The 21,066-nt window shown below is 55.3% G+C and overlaps 1 protein-coding gene across 4 annotated transcripts in view; it reads left to right on the top strand.

The window, feature by feature from the left end:
• Positions 1-21,066, top strand: part of Ptdss2 (phosphatidylserine synthase 2) — a 34,294-nt gene that overhangs the window by 10,741 nt on the left and 2,487 nt on the right. The window contains exons 1-7 of one of the 4 annotated variants that reach the window (XM_015503405.2): positions 731-935; positions 4,610-4,711; positions 13,066-13,148; positions 16,234-16,301; positions 20,082-20,216; positions 20,411-20,461; positions 20,926-21,039. In XM_015503405.2, coding sequence (XP_015358891.1) covers positions 20,932-21,039 — 108 coding nt within the window. In that variant the 5' untranslated portion in view covers positions 731-935; positions 4,610-4,711; positions 13,066-13,148; ... (2 more) ...; positions 20,411-20,461; positions 20,926-20,931. Of the gene's footprint in view, positions 1-730; positions 936-4,603; positions 4,712-13,065; positions 13,149-16,233; positions 16,302-20,081; positions 20,217-20,410; positions 20,462-20,925; positions 21,040-21,066 lie in introns of those variants that run through there. The other 3 variants (XM_048807965.1, XM_048807967.1, XM_048807968.1) reach the window with 3 other exon arrangements.

The raw sequence follows: 21,066 nt of genomic DNA, 5'->3' as shown, positions 1-21,066 counted from the left end.
AGAGCGGAGAAGGTGCCCCCTGTCGGGTCCCCCGGAGTCGGTGGCCGTGTCGGAGGGGAGGGTGCACCCCTGTCAGGGTCGGCCGGGGTCGGTGGCCGGCTGGGTGGGGTGGGTGCACTCCTTGTGGGTCGGGGCCTGAGACAGGGGCCCGGGTGGGGTCGGGATTGGGGTGGTGGGACCACGGGCCAGGGAGAGGACACCACTGGGTGGATCTGGATCAGGTGAGGTCGGGTCTCCCAAGCCGTCAGTACTGGTGAAGCTTTCCCAGAGTCCCCTGCCTGCTCCAAGGCAGCTCAGAGAGGCTTTCCCCGGCCTCGAAGTCAATTCACACATACACACCTCTGGCATTTCCACTCTGCTGGACAGGCTTGGAGGCCCTGGCCTGTGGCAGCAGTCTGAACTGGCTTAACAAGCATGGCATGTCTCTGTGTGCCAGGGTTTGCTGAGCTCTGTGGAGCAAAGGCTGTGGTGTTGCTTCAGTGCCTCTGCTGGTAAAGCAAGGGTGCAGCCAAGACTTGGGGGCAGGCTGGCTCCTAGGTCTTTACTGTGGTGGGGGCCCAGGTATAGTTGGAACTACCTGTGCTCTGTTGTAGGGCTGAGGATATTAGCCCTGACTGACAGGTGCCAGGCATGATTCCATGACCTTGGACTAACCCCTCTTATTTGTGAGAAAGACAAATTCATACACCAGAAAGTACAATTCATGAGAGCAAGTGTGTGGCCCTTCTTTGCTGCAGGAGACTCAGTTCTCATCCAGTGGAGCAATGAGTCCTGGGGTGGGCCCTGGGCAAGCCCTCAAAGAGACAGACGCATGGCCTTTTGGAAAGGATACTGTACAGAAGCAGCTCCAGGAGAAGTGAGCTGGGCCTTGTTGGAGAGCACATCTGATCAGGGAGTGAAGGGAACCTGGCAGGGGAGTGACTGGACCTTTCATGGTATGTGCCACCACCCACAGAGGGACCTGTGAGGTCTATCTCCAGCTTGCAAGTGGGGGAGTGGCAGCTGAGAGATAACCTTTGAAATTGGTGGGAAGAGGGGTGGGGGTGGGGGAGTGGCCTGCTTCTGGATGGTGTTAGTATCTTCCCTGGGTGTGGATAGCTTCTGTAGGGGGTTGGCCCACAAGCCCTGCTTTGAGAATGGTATGACCATGGAGCTACCTGGAGGAAGAGATGTGTGTGGGATTGCCACAGGTCGTTAGAGGTATGGCCCCAGAGCCAGTGCCACATGGACTTCTTCAGTCTCCAGAGCCCTTTAGGCATCAGGCCTCTCCATCAGTTCCTGTGTGCCCCCGGCCAGGAGGGAGGCACTATTCTCTCACTACACTACTGGTGATGGCCAGAGCCACAGAGTCTTAGAGGAGATGGGGGCGTGTTCGCCTTGTTTCACACTCATGTTAATTTGGCCAGTCATATAGCACATATTTTGGGGATCCCTGCTGGGTGCCGTCACTGTTGTAGGGAAGAGGGCAGAGAACTCTACAAGAGCTTAGCTTCTGTCACTGTCCTGGAACTTGAGAAGGCATGAAGGTGCTGGCCAGAGGAATACTGAGTGTGCAGGGTCAGCAGAAGCCGGAGCACACTCCTCTCCCAGTGCCATGGCAGCTGTAGCAACTCCAAGAAAGGCAGGTGCTAGTTTCTTTGGAAGTGCAGACCAGAGGCACTTGGAGCTTGGCTACAGGGGTGTTTGGGGTGCAAGTGCCTGGCGGAAGCAGAGCTTGCCTGTGAGGAGGCTGGGGATCAGGAGGCTTTACAGAGGAGATGCAGGGCCGGCTGGCTGGCTTCAGATACCACCTGCCTGAGTGTCCTGGGTGGTGTTCTGCTTCCCCCCAACCCTGTGTGTGCTCATAGGAGCATGGGGCATGTTCTTAGTAAACCTTGGAGTGGGGGGTGGGGGAACTTCATGTTTCCCTATGAAGGTGACAGGTGCCTGGTAGAGGATTATTGATGCTGCCTGCAGGGTCATGCCATAAGCTGCTTCTGGGTCTTCCTCACTGATGCTGTGCTAGGGTTTTCAAAACTCTGTTGTGTTTTGTACTGGGGATTGCACCCAGGGTGCTTTACCACTGAGCTACATCCTCAGTCCTTTCTAGTTTTTATTTTGAGATAAGTCTCACTAAGTTGCTAAGGGTCTTGCTAAGTTGCCCAGGCAGGCATTGAACTTCATATCATCCTGCCTCGGCCTCCCAGGTCTCTGGGATTATAGATATGGGCTACTGCACCTGGCTGACTTTTATCTTTTAGAGAAATGTTATTTCTTTTTGCAATGCTGGAATTGAAACCAAGGCCTCTCCATGCTAGGCAAGCGTTATCTCTGAGATATTCTCCTAGCCTATGTTTTAGAGAATTTTAATCACGAGTGCTACAAAAAGTTAATATAGATAAAGTTTAATCTTAAAAAGTTTATATTCGTGGAATGACATTAGGTTCCAAAACTCCCAAAAGGAACTTCTTATTTTCAGGGTTTTTCATTTTGAAAGACAGCTGGGCTTCTCTGGGGCCAGTGATGGCTGCCATGAGCAGAGGTTTGGGTCTTGGTGACTGCTTGGCAACCACAGAGCCTGCAGTTTGTGTCCCAGGGGTCAAGGGCACTGCCTCCTCTCCCATTCATGATTCTCTCTGAAAGGGAACTTGTAAGGGAACATTGAGAGCTGCAGGCTCACTGTGGAGAGGGGTCAGCTTGTGTCTGAAAATTGGAAGGATTGCAGACCGCCACCTGGAGCAGCTCCTGTGCGCTTTGTCACTTTCAGTGATGGTAAAGCCCTGGGAGGAGTTCCACCCCTCCTGGCCAGCTCCCACCAGGGAGGATGTCTGTGACTTTTTGAAAATGTTTACTGGATGCATGTGTCTCAGAACTTGGAGCCTCCAGTGGACCTTCTCGGTGATTGAGATCAACACATCTTAAGTAGTCTTTAAACCTTTAGACTCAGGAACATGTGGCTGATCTTGGGTGCTTCTCAGTCAGGCTGGATAGAGCTTTCCCAGCGTCGCCCAGTCTGGGAAGCATGACTGGCCAGTTGATGCCTTTACAGTCTTGCCTGCCAGCAGGCCAGGAGGGCAGTGTCACAGCCCGGGAGCCTTGTGGAGGCCTGGGTGGCCCCGGCCCTTTCTTGATGATGCCTCAGTGTTCTCCTGATTGGGCTTGGCAAGCCTGCCTTCCTAGCCACTCACAAAACAAGCCTGCTGCATGGCAGCTGGGCATTTTCCACTCATGGCAGGGAGCCAGCCATCCCTGCGCCCTCCCCTTCGGGGTTGACTGAAATCCCAGGATTTATGGCAGCTCTTGTCTTGTGCCTGATCACAGGATCCAGAGCTTCCTGTTTGCCCTGGCACTGTACTGGGAAGGTGGTGGGAGGCACCACTGAGCAGACCTGTCATCCTGGGAGGGCCAGGAGGTCTGCCTCTGGAGTCTGTTACCTCCAGACCCCACAATGTGTGGAGGCACACATTCTGTGTGCAAGACAGGGAGCAAAAAGGTGGGTCTTGTATTTATCATGAAGAGTTAAAGTCAGCAGTGATACATGAGTACACATGTTGACAGCAGCACAACTCACAGTAGCCAAACTGTGGAACCAGCCTGGGTGTCCATCAACAGATGAATGGATAAGGAAATGAGGTATAGGTACACAATGGGCTTTATTCAGCTGTAAAGAAGAATCAAATTATGGCATTTGCAGGAAAATGGATGGAACCGAAAACATTGTGTTAGGAGAAATAAGTCAAACTCAGAGGGTCAGAAGGTCAAGGTCCAGTGTTTTCTCTTGTATGCAGAAGCTAGAGAGGAAAAAAATAAGGGTGGGGAAGATCTCATGAAAAGGGAGATGTGTAGAGGAAAGGGACTGGGAGGGAGACCGGGAGGGAAGGGGAAAGTGCTGGGGAGTGACATTGGCCAATCATATTGTTAAATTGTGTGCACATATGGATATGTAACAACAGTCCCTTGTTGTGTACAGCTATAGTGCACCAATTAAAAACATGGGGGAAAGGAAGGGTCTCGCTCTCAGGCAGCATGGGTGTCAGCAGTTCTGAAGTCTGTCCTGCTGCAAGCCTGTGGGCTGATGTCCCTCCTCAGGGTTCCTGACCCTCCTTCCTGCCTTGGACAGGACAGTGATGGGTCTTTCTTGTTCCTGCTCCTTTTTTCCTGAGGTCAGGAGGGGAGGACGAGCACTCAGTGACTGCTTGAAAGACAGTGTGGCCACCTACCTCAAGGGCATAGAGTCAGGTTTTTCAGGTGATCTTTATGTCTTCAGGAGAATGGAAAGATAGTGTTCTCTGAGGAGGCTGATAAACAGTAAGGTTGCCCTGGGCTGACCCCTTAAAGACCACAGGGAGATCATTAGGTTAGTGGAAAGTCATGGTAAAGAAGCCAAAGGCTGAAGTCTCTTTTAAGACATGGGGAAATGGCTTCCGGGTTTTAACTTTACTTGTGAAGTAATGCCACCATGTTTCTGTACATTCCAGCACTCAGCAGATGTGGGGCTAACGTGTGCAGAGTGCTCTGCTGCCAGCCAGAGATGCCCAGTCGGCTGGTGGTGAAGGCCAAGCCCTCCCATGCAAGAGGCTGGGTGCGTACTGCAGGCCATGCCCTGACACTGCCTGTGTTTGGATTTCAGGCGAGCCCACACCTTAACTGTGCTGTTCATCCTCACCTGTGCGCTGGGCTACGTGACTCTCCTGGAAGAAACGCCTCAGGACACAGCCTACAACACCAAGAGGTAGATGTTGGCATGGAGGGCGTGGGTCCTGGCTGTCCTGGGCTGGGCTCCCCACCTTCCCTCAGGTGTGTCTGTATCCCCCCGGCTCCACAGCGGCTCTTAAACCTCTGTGGCAATTCTTGCCCTGGAACTGGCCACCAGTTTCCCAGAATTCATGTCACCTCCTAAATCACTTGCCGCTTGTGCTACAACAGCCTCCAGGGTGGGCTGCCGAGTCTGTGGCTGCCCCCTAGCTGGCACAGTTCTCCGGTGGTGTTGAAACTAACACTTTTTAAATATTTAAATGACTTTGACATACCAGGTGGATGCCCAGTGGCCACCTGTGACCTCATTTCTCAGGATTCTCCAAGGCAGACTGGTCACAAGGCTTTGCTTGCATCCAGTGCATGCACTCCGAGACTGACCTAGTCTCAGCGAGTGGGGTGAGCTGGCCTCGAGAGCAGTCCCTAGTCTTCACTCTTTGCACTAGGTGTACTCGGCTCTTGCTCCTGGGAGTCTCAGGCTGGTGCAAAGCTGCTGTTCCCTTTGAGGCCCAAGCCCCACTTCTGCAGTAGGACAGCCCAAGGAAGCCAGATGGGTCTGATGGGGACAGAAGCAGAGGGAGGTGCTCATGACCATTTGAGCTGGGGCCATGAGTCAGCCCTGGTTGTGGGCCTTGGGCTTGTGGGGTCTCGTGGTCACAGTTCTTGGTAGTGCTTTGTTGATTTTGAAAAATGTGGGTGTTAGTATCTGCCGTGAGAATTAGGTAGACAGATGGTATGTATAGTATGCCACCGTAGATGATGCCAGGCCCTGCTAGGTGACCATATCCATGCCACGTTGCTCACCATGAGCGTGGGAAGCTATGGTACACCTGGGTGCTCAGCCTGTCTGTCCAGGACACTGGAGCTACCCACAGTAGACCTCATAATGGGGCTCATGTCCTTGGGTGCAGCCAGGCACTCTGGTGAGAAGTTGCTGTCCAGCTGCTGGGCCTGGGAGCAGCCAGCCCCCAAGACCCCTAGCCTTCACTGCACAGGCAGGTCTCTCCCTGCCTGGCATCCTGCCCACTCCTGCCTCACGCTCTGGGTGTTCCTCCCAGTCAGCTTGGCTAACTCTTCTTCTGTTCTCCAAGCCTTAGGTGTCAGCTTGCTCCCAGGCCCACCAGCCTCTCTCTGGCCCTTTGTGTGCCTTGTTGGTGCCTCTCCTCATCTGCAGGACCACCTGGGCCTCAGGCAGCCCCCTGCCTCATTTGCAGGTAGAGCCTGCAAGCTTGTGTTTCCTGGGAAGTTGGAGACAGCAGGAGAGAGCGAGCCCAGGAGCCTCTGGGCTGGGCCTTGGTTCTGCACCGGTGCCTGTAAAGGGGCTGCCTGTGGGTGCTGAACGTGTGGCTGTGAGGCTGTTGGCAGCAGCCTGCATCTGCCCAGAGGGAATTTCCAAGTGGAACTGGGTCTTTTCTGTGGGTTCATCTGACAGTGCCTGGGCATGGGGGGGTGGTCTGTGGTGTCTGTTGGACACATGGGAAGAGAGCCTCAGGAAGCAGGACTTGGCCATACCTTGAGAAGTGTTCCCTGGGCAGTAGGGGAGGAGGGCCTCTGGTTCATTCTCCAGCACTGAAAAAACAGAAGGGGTTCCTCTATATGGGAAGTAAAATTAACCAGAGATGAGTCGTCCTGTTGTCACTGGGCAAGAATTGTCACAGGGAGGAGTGAGCCCCTGCCCATGAAGAGTAGGCCTGTGTCACCAGACACCTGTCAGGTGAGTCACAGAGCTGCACTACCCCCAGGCTCTGCCCACCAATTCCTGGTTCCTGCTGTGAACAGCCCAGACCCAGAGGGTCCCAGAGCTCAGACCTACAGGGGCCTCTTCACCCAGCACTGGCCCCTCCTAGGGGAGCCCCGCATAGCCTGCGGGGGAGAGGGCAGGGTATGTGAATCCCAGGGACTCCTGAGCACTGTTTCTTTGAAGTTGTGCATGGGGGAACACTCTGTCCCTTGGTCCTTCTTAGGCACCGAGGGACTGTGCCTCATGGCCCATAATTTGGCTGGTGTTGCCTGGGCCTGCTCTTGACTTCTGCCTGGGATGCCTTTGCTGTCCATGGCTGCAATGCGTGTGCCCGTCCTGTCCACTGGCACCCTCTCTGGACTCCCATGCGTCACACCAGGGGCCCCATATCCATCAGACTGGCGCAGTCTTGCTGCCTAGGCCCTTTCGGGCCTCTGAGAGGCTACGAGCAAACGCTCGCTTTAATTATATTGGAGTTGTTTTTGTTTAGGGGATTCAGAGTTAAACTCAGGGTCACTTTACCACTGATCCACGTCCTTAGGCTTTTTGTTGTTGAGACGGGGTCTTGCTGGAATTACAGCCATGTGTCACCATACATGGCACATGAGAATTTTTTTGGTGTCCTTGAAGATAGGTTTCATATTGCTTACACTGTACTGGGGATGGAACCTAGGACTCACATTTTTTGTTGTTGTTTTTGGTGGTACTGGGGATGGAACCCAGGGGCATTTTACCACTGAACCATATCCCTAGCCTTTTCTTTCTTTTTTGTTTTGAGGCAGGGTCTTGCTAAATTGCCAAGGCTGGCCTTGAACTTGAAGTACCCCTGCCTCTGCCTCCTAAGTTGCTGGCCACTGTGCCCACCTTGTTTTTTTTTTCCCCCATGGTCATTTTCTTTTGTGATACCTAGGGATTGAACCTGGGGTCTCACACGTGCTAGTCAGGTGCTCCACCACTAAGCTATACCCCCAACTGTGTTTTTTGTGTTTTGTTTTGTTTTGCTTTGCTTTGTTGTTGTTTACTAGGAATTGAACTCAGGGGCACTTGGCCATTGAGCCACATCCCCAGCCCTATTTTGCATTTTATTTAGAGACAGGGTCTCACTGAGTTGCTTAGTGCCTCGCTTTTGTTGAGGCTGGCTTTGAACGCCCGATCCTCCTGCCTCAGCCTCCCCAGCCGCTGGGATTACAGGCATGCACCATGGCGTCTGGCTCCCCACCCTTTTAAATTTGATCTTGAGACAGGGTTGTACTAAGTTTCCAGGATGGACTTGAACTTGTGCCCCTCCTGCTTCCATTGCACCTGGTCATGTTGGGTTTTTGTTGGTTGGTTTGGGTTTTGGTGTTTTCTGTTTTGTTTTTAAGGTGGGATATCACTGTGCTGCCCAGGCTGGTCTCTAGCTCCTGGGCTCACGTCCTCCTCCCGGTGTCTCTGGAGCAGCTGGTAGCGTAGTCGTGTATCAGTGTGCCCAGTTGTCTCTTCTCAAGTCAACTTTACTGTCCTGTAATTAAATGACACAGCCCCGTGAGTTTGGGTCAGCGCCCATTACTGTGTGCCCTCTGCGGTGTGGAGATGTGGACACTTCCTCAGCCTAGTGGCCTCTGACCCTGTGGCAGGGCACTGCACTTGGCATAGGCAGCTGGGTTTCTCACTCTGTTCTGGTTTGGTAAAATGGAGTTGCTTCATGTACTCTGTCTTCCTGAGGATGATGGCCTGTGACGTTGTGTGGCCATGTCTGTGGGTTGCTCACTCATGAGCTTCAGCCCATTTATATGTGGGAACCTTGGGAGAGATTCCAGATTTTCTCACCCTCACATTTAATTAATTTTCTACAATTTAATAAGTTAAACTTCTTTATACGTTTTAATTGTACAAAGTACACATAACTAGCAGATGCAAAAATAGACGTGCATTGAAAGTGCGGATTGCTCTTCACATGGATGACACAGAGACAGCACTTCACAGTCCTGAAGGGGGCAGAACCTGAGATTGACATGCTCCCGCACCTCCTGCTCAGCCAGTTGCGGGTCGGGACTGGACAGAGCAGGCCCTGGACAGCAGAGGGCTCAGCAGCAGACCCACACAGAGCAGTGCACAGAGAGGGTGGTCTTGCACGACTGGCACTGCAGCAGCTGTACATCTGCTGCAGAGGACACCACAGACACTGACCTGTGCTCTTCACAGACATTTTCAGATTGGGTTACAGGTCAGCCAGTGTAAGATGCACAGCTATGAGACGTTGTTGGGGAGACAGGGCGCCCAGGTCCATGGGACGTCTTAGGGGGCAGCACCCCCAGTCTATGGGACATTTTAGGGAGACAGTGCCTTGTGCCCCTAAGTCTTGAGATGCCTGTGTAGGTAGGTCACCATTGGACCTCAGTGAGTGTCCATAGACATCAGTCAGCATCATAATTAACAGTGGATGTTGGTGAACCTCAGTAGATGCCAGTGTCCATGAGTGGCCATGATGGATATCAGCCATCCGTGGACCATTGGTGAAAGACGTGGTGATAGGTTGGACTTCATTAAACTGAAAAATCAGGGTTTGCCAAAGACACGGTGAAGTGAGTAGGGAGGCAGGCTATTAGAAAGTTGGCACAGCATGCACCGGACAGAGACTTGTATTCAAAGCACGTTGGAAACTCCTAAAGCAGACTAATAAGAACAGAAGCGGTACAGGTGAACACTGGGCAAGCCAGGTGCGCCCACACCTGTGTCCTTGCTGGTCCGGAGGCTGTGGTGGGAGGATCACTTGAGTCCGTGATTTTGCAGCCAGCCTGGGCAACAAAGTGAGACCCTGATTTAGAATAACAACATATAAAAACAGGGTGGAAGACTCCAACAGACACCTCACCAAGGAGGATATGTATGAGGCACATACCATGTAAGTGATGGCCTGTGTCATGTGTCGAGAGAATTGCAAACTGCTGACAAGACAGCACAGTACTGAACCCTGTCAGAAGGGCTGACCGTAACCTGACCATGGCGGTGCTGGGAGGTCTCAACAGCTTGTGCACAGCAGGGGAGCCACAGAGAACCCAACCCAGCAGTCACCCTCCCAGGTGTCCCATTGAGCTAAAAACTTTCATCCACACAGAAGCCTGCAGGCGAATATTTATGGCAACTTTATTTGTACTGCCCAAAACTGGAAGTGACCACAACACCCTTCAGTAGTGAATGGAGGAAAGAGTGTGGGCCTGGATGGTGCTGTGCTCTCTGCAGCATGGAGGCAGCTGTCAGCTGGGAAGACGGGTCTCAGGCCATTCCTGAGCGAGAGGAGCCAGGTGGAAAGGCAGGGTGCTGCGTGACCCGACGAGAGGAGTGCAGGAGAAGTGGTTCTTGAAGGGGAAGGACGAGGCCACGCACAGGGTGTTCTCCTTTCTGAGGACCTCAGAGTAGCCTAGTTTGACCTCAGCAGCCACCCTGAAATCATACGTGACTTTATTTTCACCCTTTTCAGTGCCAGGGATGAACGCAAGGTCCAGCAGATGCCAGGCAAGCACTGGGCATTTTTATGGCAGTGAGACTACTCCCTCTGGTACTCTACTGGTGGATGTTTGGCACGACGTATTTGTCAGACCCATAGAATAAAGAGTGAACCCTAACTGTGCAAATTACAAACACGTCTAGGCATCCAGGGAATTGCAGGCAGACTGTGGCAGACGCTCACGGATGCACTGAGGCTTTCCTGGAGCACTGGGCAGGTGCCGAGAGGCTGTGGATGGCAGGTGCGGAGGCAGAGGCAAGAGAGCCACCGTGGCTGTGAGGTACCCAGTCATCATGACCCCAGCCGCCCTGTGCTGTGGCGTGCTGAGGTTGCTGAAGCCAGGCGGGCTGGAGGTGCAAGGGTTAGAATGATCGTGTGGTAGGAGGTGCTTAGGGTTAGCTTGAAACAGGGACAAATAGTTACAGATAGAAATAGGAACGATATTTTGGCTTTCTGTGTCCATGGGTTCCATATCTGAGGATTCAACACACCTTTCATTGAGGAAAAACTCACATCTGTTCTGAACATGGAGATTTCTCATCTTTGTCCTCTGACTGATACAGTGTAGCAACTATTTACAAGTTCTCTAGGAGCAGGCAATGTAGGCCATCTGTGGGTGATTTTAGGGTTCTCTACAAAGACTGTGCCCTTTTCCATAAGGGATTCTGGTATCTCCTGGGGATCCTGACACTGCCTCCCGTGGACACCCAGGATGATTGTATGTGCAGATACAGGTGTGTCCCAGTGGGTGTGTGGGTGTGCACTGAGGCCTAGAGCCAGCCTCCCCTAGCAGAGCAAGCACACCAGTGCTTATCAGCTTCTGGCACCCTCAGTAAAGGACCAGGCTGCAGGGAGTGCCCGAGATGTTCCCAGAACGTCCCAGGGTGCCAGGAAGCAGGAGCACAAAGCAAAGCAAAACCCACCAGTGGGTCCTGTTGGAGTAACACAGAAGCCGACCAAAAGACCCCCCATGCTCAAAAGAGGGGACAATGGGAGCACAAACTCATCAAGTAGTGTTGGAATCAATATCTGTGCTTCATGCTGATGTGTGATCAAATAAGCCAATAAGCCCCCGGGTGCTGTGGCCACACCTGTCATCCCAGCACCCTGGAAAGCTGAGACAGGAGGGTGGCAAGTTCAAAGCTTGCCTTGGCAATTTAGTGAGATCCCGTCTCAGAACGTGAAAAGGACCGGGGATATAACTCAGTGCTGGAGCACCCCTGGGTCCCGGGACCTGAATGAATGAATGGTGGAGGAGGGACAAACGCCCCAGTGCAGGGTCCCCAGTGAGTGCTGAGACAGGTCAGGAGGGGAAGGAGGTGCTGCACAAGAGGGCCCTGGCCGCCTCACCTCAGCCCAGCACACAGGGTCAACACCACAGTCACACCCCAAGGTCTCCCCACACCCTGCAGCCCCCATCTACCATGAGGAAACAGCAGACGGCTCTGAAGCCACTTTCCCAGTCCTTAGAGGTGTGGGTCATCAGAAATAAGGGGAGGGCAGGACACTGTCGTGGGCAAGAGAGCCTGCAGAGACTGAGACGAGGCGTCACTGGGGACGGGAAGGACAATGGGGAGCCCAAGAAAATGTGATCAGAGCATGTATTTTATTTGATTAAAAATTTATTTGAGGGCCTGTGGTTGTGGCTCAGCAGTAGAGCACTCATCCTGGGTTCGATCCTCAGCACCACATAAAAATAAACAAACAAAGATATTGTGTCCAACTACAGCTAAAAAAGAAAAAATTATTTGACAGTGGTGCACGTATGTAGTCCCAGCAACTCAGGAGGCTGAGGCAGAGGATCATGAGTTCAAAGCCAGCCTCAGCAACTTAGCAAGGCCCTAAGCAACTTGGTGAGATCCTGTCTCTTAATAAAATATAAAAAGGGCTGGGGATGTGGCTCCGTGTTAAGCTCCCTGGGTTTAATCCCTAGTACCAAAAAAATATATACATATATTTGAAAAATGTAGGATATTGTTTTCCTTTTAAATTACTTCCTTTGCCCACTGCGATGGACTTCCAGAGTCCTTGAATACTCCTGCAGAAGAACCTTAAAAAGTCCTCCTCACATACGTGGCCTGGGCGGCTCTGCATGCCCACCTGGAGACCCCTTGAGTGGTGCCCCCTGGTGGGTGTCACAGGTTTGTCTGGGGTGCCTGTTAGCCACCTCACTTGGTCAGTGTTCCTCTCCCCAGCAGCGCAGGGACTGTGCCTGTTGGGTGGACCTTTCAGGTGCCCTGCAAGTCTCCACCCTGCCTGAGGCTCCTGTCCTGGCAGAAGGGGTGTGGAAGCAGGGCTTGGTGTGGGAATGTCCAGGAGTTCCTGTGTGCCCTCAGATGTCCTGCCAGAGTTGGGACCCTCAAACCTGGACTGAGAGAGCTCTTCTGTCCCTGAATGGCCAGGCAGGGTACTGTCTGTCAAGCGGGCAGGCAGCCTGTGTGTAAGCCTCAGTCCTTCCAGTCCTGTGCTGGCCACTTGGCAGGGCTTAACCTCATGACCGCAGGTCAGGTGAGATGGAGTGGGAGGGACATTCAGCCAGGGCAGGCCTGCTGTAGAACAGATGGGCCATCTGCACATCCACTGGCCTGGGCCATTTTTCCAGCAGAGGTAGTGGGCCTCTGGGCTAGAGGCTGTCCCGGGGAGCCTTGCCAAGGTGGGCACCCACCCTGAGGCCCCTGGCTCCCCCCTGGGCTGTGCCACCACCGTGCACCTGTGCGTTGAGTTGGATATATTTGTAGGTGTGGCACTTCCACAGATAGCTGGTGAGCCTTGTGGTGTTGAAGGAGATACCCCAACAGGCAAGAGCTGGGCCTCTGGCCAGCGTCCCCGGCCTCTGGCTCTTGGCCTCTAGGAGCACCAGTGTGCCCTGATCGTGAATTGTGGAGTTGGGACTTCATGTGGTGACACCATGCCTGAGGCACGGTGTCCCAGAGAAGACACCAGAGGTGTCTACAGAGGCAGCTGCTGGGTGGGGAGGTAGTCCAGCTCCAGCCCAGCTCCTCCCTCGGCCCTGCCCTTTGAGTGTCCCCTGGTCCCAGCCACGTTCCGCCCCACCTGAGAGAAGTCTGCACACACTGAGGGGCTGTTTGTTCTTTGTTTGCAGAGGTATTGTGGCCAGTATCTTGGTTTTCTTATGTTTTGGAGTCACACAAGCCAAAGATGGGCCATTTTCCAGACCTCATCCAGGTAACTGCCCCTCCTCCCCCGTGTGGGCACCGGCACTCCTGTCTCGAGCAGCCTGTGTCTGTGCTGCTGGGTGTGAAGGTCCTGTCCTGCCCTTTGCCTTGCTCCTCCCTGCGGCCACTGCTCTCTCTGCCAGGAGAGGCCTGGGGTGCAGAGCCCTCCACCTCCCTCCTCTTCGGCCCCCAGGCCCTCTTGCCTCCTCCTCACTCTGCTTGGCTCTGCCACCAGCTTTCTGCAGATGGTGGTGTGCCCAGGATGGCAGGGAAGGTCTGTGGCTCAGGCAGGGGACCTGGGGGACCCTCCTTGCTGGGGGCTCACTGTCTCCCTCATCCCCACCCTGAGTTCTAACAAGTTCCTGGACCATAGTGCCCCCAGCCCCAGGTGAGAGTGGGAGGGCCCCATCACCGGCTCTGCCCCTACTGCATGGGCAGCAGCTCAGCACTCAGGGTTGGCCAGTTCCCTCAAAGCTCAAGTGCAGCAACTAGACACAAGTCCGTCTCAACAGCGGTGAGAACTGTGGAAAATACAAAAATATTTTTAAGTGGTTTTTAAAAATCGTCACAATTAAATTTTGACGTATTTGTGTATGTAGCCTCAAAACTTGGAATCGTACTATACGTGGAGTCTTGGTTTTGTTTTGATGCTTAGTTTGTCTTTGAGATGGGATCTTCATATGTTGCCAGGCTATTCTCAGACCCTCAGGCTCAGGTGATCCTCTGCCTCAGCCTCCCAACTAGCTGGGACTATAGGTGCGCACCACGCCTGGCTGTTCTTTAGTTTTTGTGGTACATTAGGTGGTGGTGAATTTTGCACTTGCCTGTTGTGTATCTACCTGAGTGGTTTTTAATCAGATATCCTGGGGGTGGAGGTGCAGGTCTAGGACACGTGCCCTCCAGCAGGGTCACATCTGCCTGAGGGTTAGTGAGTCCCGAGGGCCTGAGCAGGCTGCTCCTGCCTGCCCTTGCACCCAGGGTCTCCTGGCTGGTGGGCGGCACTGGGGGAGGCTGGGCAGGCTGCCCAGGCCCGCTGGGGTCCACTAGCTCAGCTTCTGACCCACCCAGTCTTCTTCAGAAGGCACTCAGACCAGAGCCATGGGACAGCGAGATGGCTGCACAGCTGCAGGCACACAGTGAGAGGCAGCGTGGCCACGGGCCTGCCGGGCTGGTGCCCAGGAGCGCTCCTGCAGGCACAGCACACCCTCTGCAGCACCTGGCCGTGAGGCAGCACCCTGCCCAGCACGTGGCCCCGGTGCCCTGAGCAGCAGGGAGGTGCTCAGGACCTCAGGCCCAGGGCAGGAGCTGCTGCCGCCCGCTGCCGGGCCAGTCTGCAAGGTTATGGAAGCCCCACCAGGCTCCCCGGGGCAACGCGAGCATCACCCCGCCTCCCACACCCGGGTGTTCGCCTCCCCCCTCCACAGGGGCTGCGCTTGGTCTGAGTGTGTACTTAGAGCTGTGCGCTGTTGCTCTTCAGAACTCCATGTTTCTTCGCCAGTCTCTGCTTTGTTCACATGGGAAGCCTGTCCTGGAGCCACCACCGTCCTCCTCAGGTCTTATTTGATGGTGGACAGGGACCCCCTCTGGACCATCACAGTGTGTGAGAAGTAGATGAGAGTCCCTGGTGGGGGCGTGGGAGGACCTGCAGGCAGCTGTCGGGAGGTGCTCCCTGTGTGGCCCTGCCTGTCTCCCCCAGGGCTTGGTGCAGGGACACCTGGTCAGGCCTGGCCTCTGTGGCCCTTAGCAACCAGGCCTCATTAGAGCAGCAAAAAGAGGTTCCAGCTCACCCATCTGGGGAGCTACTTTAATTGGCTGCAGTTCCAAGTAAGGCCCTCTGAAGCCGGTCCCGGCCCATTGGAGGAGCCTCCCCTTCCTGGGTTTTTGTTTTCCGTGGTGCTGGGACGAGGACCCAGGACCTGGTGTGTGCCACGCCTCTCCACTGCCAAGCTGCGGCAGCCCGTCCTGGCTCCTGCTTGCATGCAACCCCAGCAGCTCCTGAAGCTGGAGTGCACAGATGCCTGGCACCCTGCTCTTCCTTCTCAGTGGGACATTCCAGTGGGTGGGGACAGGGACTCACAACCGCCAGGAGTCATTCCAGGAGAGAGGAGGGGATGTGGAAGGGCTGCTGGGTGTTTAGGTGCGGATTCAAAGGTAGACTAAAGGGATCAGAGATGGCCCGACTTGGGCCCTCCTGAGAAGGGGATCATGGACAATCAGGGATACACAGTGGCAGAGAGGAGGTCACAGAAGGCCTGGTGACGTGAGGCATCTCTGGCATGTGGCCTCAAGGGTCAGGCCTCTCGAGTGAGTCCACAGCTCCGAGGGTATGGTCCTCCTGTGGCCTCTGGGCCGGGACGGCTGGCACCACAAGCCCTCAAGCAGCTATGGCAGCTCAGCAGCCCCCAGGTTCCTCCCACCCTCCAGGCCAAAGTGCTCGCAGCCCACTCGTCCATCTCCTGTCCCGGGACCACACACGTGTCCTGGGTGTCCCCAAGAGCCTCCACACACAGCTTCCTGCTGCCCACAGTCGTCCTCAGCCCTCAGGTGTTTCCCGCATCCACCTGCTGCTGCCTCCTGGGCAGGGCCATGTCTTTCTCCCACGTAGGTCATGGCACAAGTCCTCCCAGCGGAGCACTTGTAGTGTGGGCCCCAGGACCTGTAGGGTGGCAGGTTCAACACTAGAAGTCTGTGGATAATCATCAGATCAACACACTGACGCAGTGATCCCCTTAAATGTACAATAAAGAAAAGTCCACATTTGCAAGGAAGCTAAGCCTGTTGGAATTAAAAGGTGTTATAGTGGGATGCAAGGTGTGTCGTCAGAACCTGCTGCGGACTGAGTGTGCAGTTGGAAGTGTGCCCAGCAGGTGCAGGACAGCAGCCATGGGCCTGCTGAGATGCTGTGGTGAGATGGGGAGGAAGACAGTGAAGGAGAGGAAAGTCCCGTGCTTCAGAGAGCAGTGGCTCACTCGGCTGGGTTTGACCTTGCTTCATGAACCCCAAGCAGGGACAGAAGCTGCACGCAGACCCCATGGGGCTGGGTGGGCCTGGAGCACAGGGCTGGTCCCTGATGCACCTGCTTCTTGTCTCCACAGCCTACTGGCGGTTTTGGCTCTGTGTTAGTGTGGTCTACGAGCTGTTTCTCATCTTCATCCTCTTCCAGGTAAGTGTCTTTTCTTGTCGGCTAGACTATGGGGACAGAGGACAGAGGAGGCTTTGCACCCTTTGCCACCCCAGAGCACTTGCAGGCAGGTAGGCGACCCCACAGAAGTGGGTGCAGGCTGCAGGGGACCTCCAGAGGGACCCAGGTGTGGACACAGGCCTCGGATTTGGGGGAAGACAGCACGTCTGGTTCTGAGTTTGGGGTCGGTGGCCGTGTCTGTGCGCCAGGCCCCTCCGCCACCTTCTGCTATTGGTGCCGTCTTCCCTCCACGGAGCACTCTCCTGCTGGGGGGCCAGGACTCCATCCATGTGTGGCCAGGGTGTCCGTCTGGAGCAGGCCTGTGGCCCGTGTCACAGGTTGTACACCTCAGGACAGGAGACAGTCCCATGTCCCCCAAGCCTAGGCCCCCTTGACAGTCTCTCCACCCTGGCCTATCTATACCTGTGAGGTCCACCTGGTGTTGGCAGCACCTCCCCATTCGTGGCCAAGGCATGCCACTGTGTGGGTGAGCGCAGCCTGTCCACCTGCAGGCGAAGGGGCTCAGGATCAAGCTGCTTCAACACGCGTCCCGCTTTGTGGAGATGCAGTTCCCATATCTCTGGCAGATATGCAGGGGTGCTCACTGGTTGCAGGCTGGCCGTGCTGTGCATCTGGCATTTCGAGACGTGCCAGCTGCCCTGCAGTGTCATCTTGCATGCTGTGCAGAATGGATCTGTGGGAATGTGTGGCCACCGAGCTGGCATGCAGTGGTATCTCAGTGTCACGTGGCTCTGAGCCAAACCCCATCCAGCTGCCCCAGGCCTTGCTCGGGACCCCACAGCACACAGTTGGCAACCCCGTAGGCACCCCAGACTTTCCCTGCCTTTCAGGATCTGGCGGCTCTGAGAGGGCAGGCGAGTGTCAGCAGCACAGGGCGTGGGGATGGGCTGCGTCCTTCCCTTAGGGTCATCTGAGTATCGGCCTCTTGCTTCCAAGTGAAGGCGAGGACCACCTTTCCAGTTCTGTAGAGAGCAGACAAGGAGATGAAACCCGGAGCCCCACACGTGCCAGGCAGATGCCGAGTCACTCCCTGCCCGGCAGCTGAGGCATTGCCAGGGACTGCATCAAAGCCATACAGCAGTTTCAGAATATCATCATCTTAAGGTTATTAATCTTTTGATCCACCAACATGGGTTGTCTTTCCAGTTATTTGGGTCATTTTTAATGTCTTCAACCATGTTTGGAATTTTCAGAATACAAGTTTTGTACTCTTTGTTAAATGTTTTCTTAGGCCAAGTGCAGTGGCTGTAATCCCAGCAACTTGGGAGGCCGAGGCAGGAGGATCACAAATTCAAAGCAAGGCTCAGCATCTTAGTGATACCCTAAGCAACTCAGTAAAATGCTGTTTCAAAATAAAATATCTAAAAGCTTTGGGGATGTGACTCAGTGGCTAAGTGCCCCTGGGTTCAATCCCTGAGGCCAGTGGGGGAAAAAATTGTAGGATTTGAGTTGTAACTTAGTGGTAGAGTGCTTGCGTAGCATGTGTGAGTCCCTGGTTCCATCCCCAGGACCACAAACAATAATAATTCATTTTTTTTTTAAATAGAAATTTAAAAAAATGAATTCCCGGGTATTTTGTTAACTCCGATGACATTGAGTGGAAGCGTTTCCTCGGCTCCACGTCGGGCTGCTCAAGACTGGTGTCCAAGCTCACCTTGCCTTTGCACCGTGCCCACTGAGCACGTTTGTTAGCTCTGCATCCTGGGGTCCTGTCTTCTGGCCCCTGTCGCCTGCACACAGATGGGCGCACTCTTCCTTCAGTTGGGTGCCTTAGACTCCCGCTTCTTGCTAACTACCCTGGATGGAGCTCCTGCGGCAGGTGCCAGCAGGAGCCAAGAGCGTGGACCTTTGCCCGTTCCTGACCCGGGAGCCCTGTCCTCCTAGCCAAGTGTGGCCTGCACTCCAACTCCCCTGCCCAGGCACTCATCCGTGAATGCTGTGGCTGCACTGGGTGTGTTTTTGGTGAAGTGGGCTGTTGGTCTGGGGCTTTCCCTTTGCCGGTAGGAGCATTATATCAAGTGGTCTTCTTTCAAACCAGCCTTGTGTTCTGGGCACAGACCCCACCTGCCCGCGGTGTGTGGCCTTGTCTCTGTGTCCTGGACTCGGTCTCTCAGTGTTCTGTCAAGGTTTTGCACCCACATTTGCAGGAGGTGCTGGGCTGCACATCCCTGGAGCATCTTCTGACCTCACATCTGGGCTCCCCAGGTGTCTGGTGATTCCCTCAGGGTGGTTGCCCCTGGCCACCAGGGGGCAGTATCACAGTGTCCGGCTGGGCAGCCGCGTTTCTCCCCTCCCCTCTCTCTACTGCTCCGTCTGAAGTGAAGTGGGGACCCGGCTCCTCTCAGGTAGAGGAGTCCTGTGTGGGGAGACTTGTCCCTCCTCCACCCTGTGCTGACTGTGCAGTCTCTTATTCACGTCGGCATGGGCTAAAGGGTGCTCACTTTGAGTCTGGGCACATCTAAGGCTACTGCGTTTTGTTGTGCAGACTCTAGGCCACCAGCCGCTGCCTTGTTCCTCCGTTGCTCCCCACACCCGTCTAAGGATTCCTGGTTTCTGGCTTTGCTTTCTGGAGCACTTCCCAGGGCTGTTCCTGCGGGAACTTCAGGTGCATCCTGGGCACCCCTAGAGTTGCCCCTTCCTCAGGGGAGGATGGTCCTGGGGACGGGTCAGGGCTCTGAGTTTGCCCTCACCGGGCCAGGCCTGCTGCAGAGCACAGGTGTGTGTGCGCCGTGTCTACACACAGACCTGTGAGTACAGCTGAGCTTGTGGCCGGCCAGCCTCCCTGCCTGCCACACCCTGCCCTCTGAGGGGGGGGGGGCATGGAGTCAGGGGGTCTCTGGCTTCCACGGGAGCACAGTGGCCCTGACCTTGCCTATGGCCTGGCACCCCATCAGCCTAGACTGAGCTGGGCTTGGAATTGTCTTCCTCAAGACACACCTGAGGCCCTGGCCCAGCTGGACAGTCACTGGAGCTGGTCTTCGGAGCCCTGCCTTGGCATGTCTGGCCCCCTGGTCCTGCTGGTTCCCCAGGCATGTGACTTAAGAGCATGGCTGCTGCACAGTGCCTCCTAGGACAGCACAGGGACATGTGGCCCTGACTAGGGGTCAGGGGTCCACACTGCTGGACAAAGCCAACAGCAGCTGCGCCCAGCACCATTGCCCTCTGTCACAGAAGGCTGCCACAGTGCTGGACAGCCTCCTCCTGTGTGCCTCCTGTCCTAGGCACAGCCAGGTCCTGTGGCCAGGCACCTGTGTGTTCCTGCTTCGCCACCCTTCTTGGGTTTCTGTTTTATCATTTGGTCATGTTTTATCATTCAGCCACCTCTTTGTCCTGGGCCAGTGGCCTGCTCCAGGGCCTGCTCTGTTGGGGCTTGGTCCCCAAAGAGCACTTTGTTTCAAGGCTAACAGTATCTGGCTAACGTTGGCATCTGTGTCTGGGAATGCTGTTGTCCTGATGCTGTGTGAAGAAAGAATGTCCCCAGCCAGGGTGACTTCTGCGGTTACTGGCCCTGGACAGGGTGGGGAGGAGCAGCAGGCAGTGAGTGCTACCTTGTCAGAGCAGACCCGGGAGCACAGGTGAGAGATGGGGCCACCTGTGCTCTCTGCCAGTTCACTGGAGCTCAGGCTCCCCTGATCTCCAGCCACTGCTGGGACGGGAGGGCCGCTGGCACAGGCCACTCTTCTCCTAGCATGCTGTCCGAGTCGTGGGTCACATGTCATACAGTCCCCGTTGGCCTTGCAGACAGTCCAGGACGGCAGGCAGTTTCTGAAGTATGTTGACCCCAGGTTGGGAGTCCCGCTGCCAGAGAGGGACTACGGGGGGAACTGCCTCATCTACGACACAGACAACAAGACCGACCCCTTCCACAACATCTGGGTAAGGCGTCGCTGTCCAGGGCTGGGCTCCGCCAGCAGGGGCTGTGTGGTCCACAGGCAACCACAATAGCATGTGTGGCAGACCTGGTCTCATGCTCTGGAGCTGGCAGGCGCTGGGGCTGGGTGGGGGCTGGCCCCGGGCCATGACCTGCTGCTGGTGAGGTCTGTGCTGATGACTGCCCATGTTGCCCACAGGACAAGCTGGATGGCTTCGTTCCTGCCCACTTTATTGGCTGGTACCTGAAGGTAAGTGGTCTCCTGTGGCACCCACACCCTGGCTCTCAGACCTGAGCTGTGTTCTGGCAGCTTCTGGCCACAGGGTGGAACATCCGAGTGTGCGGGTGGGCAAGTCCTGGCTACAGAGTATTTCAGAGAGGTCTGCAAACCCCTGGGACCCCTAACCTTGCCACCTGGGTCTGCGCTGTGGCCAGCATTGTTGGGGGAGGCGGGGGGCAGCTAGGGAAGGGCAGAGGCCCCAACCCAGGCTGGCTGCCGGTGCACCGCTTGCAGCCTGAAGTGTCCCAGCTGCACCTGCCTTGGGAGCTCAGTGCTGGATGTGTGGGCACCTCCGTGTTGGCTGAAAATCTAAGACTGAGGCTGCTGGAGGGACCCGCCCAGCATGCCCACCTGGGGCTGAGGGCATCCTCCAGCGGGCAAGCTCCTGTGGCGCCGAGGGACATGGAATGACCAGTGCAGGCTGCCTCCCACAGACTCTCATGATCCGCGACTGGTGGATGTGCATGATCATCAGCGTGATGTTTGAGTTCCTGGAGTACAGCCTGGAGCACCAGCTGCCCAACTTCAGCGAGTGCTGGTGGGACCACGTAGGTGCGGGGGGGTGTGGGGGGTGG

Source organism: Marmota marmota, unplaced genomic scaffold, assembly GCF_001458135.2.
Source record: "Marmota marmota marmota unplaced genomic scaffold, marMar, whole genome shotgun sequence".
In the NCBI taxonomy this organism is placed as follows: Eukaryota; Metazoa; Chordata; class Mammalia; order Rodentia; family Sciuridae; genus Marmota; species Marmota marmota.
This window is presented reverse-complemented; position numbering and strand designations above follow the sequence as displayed.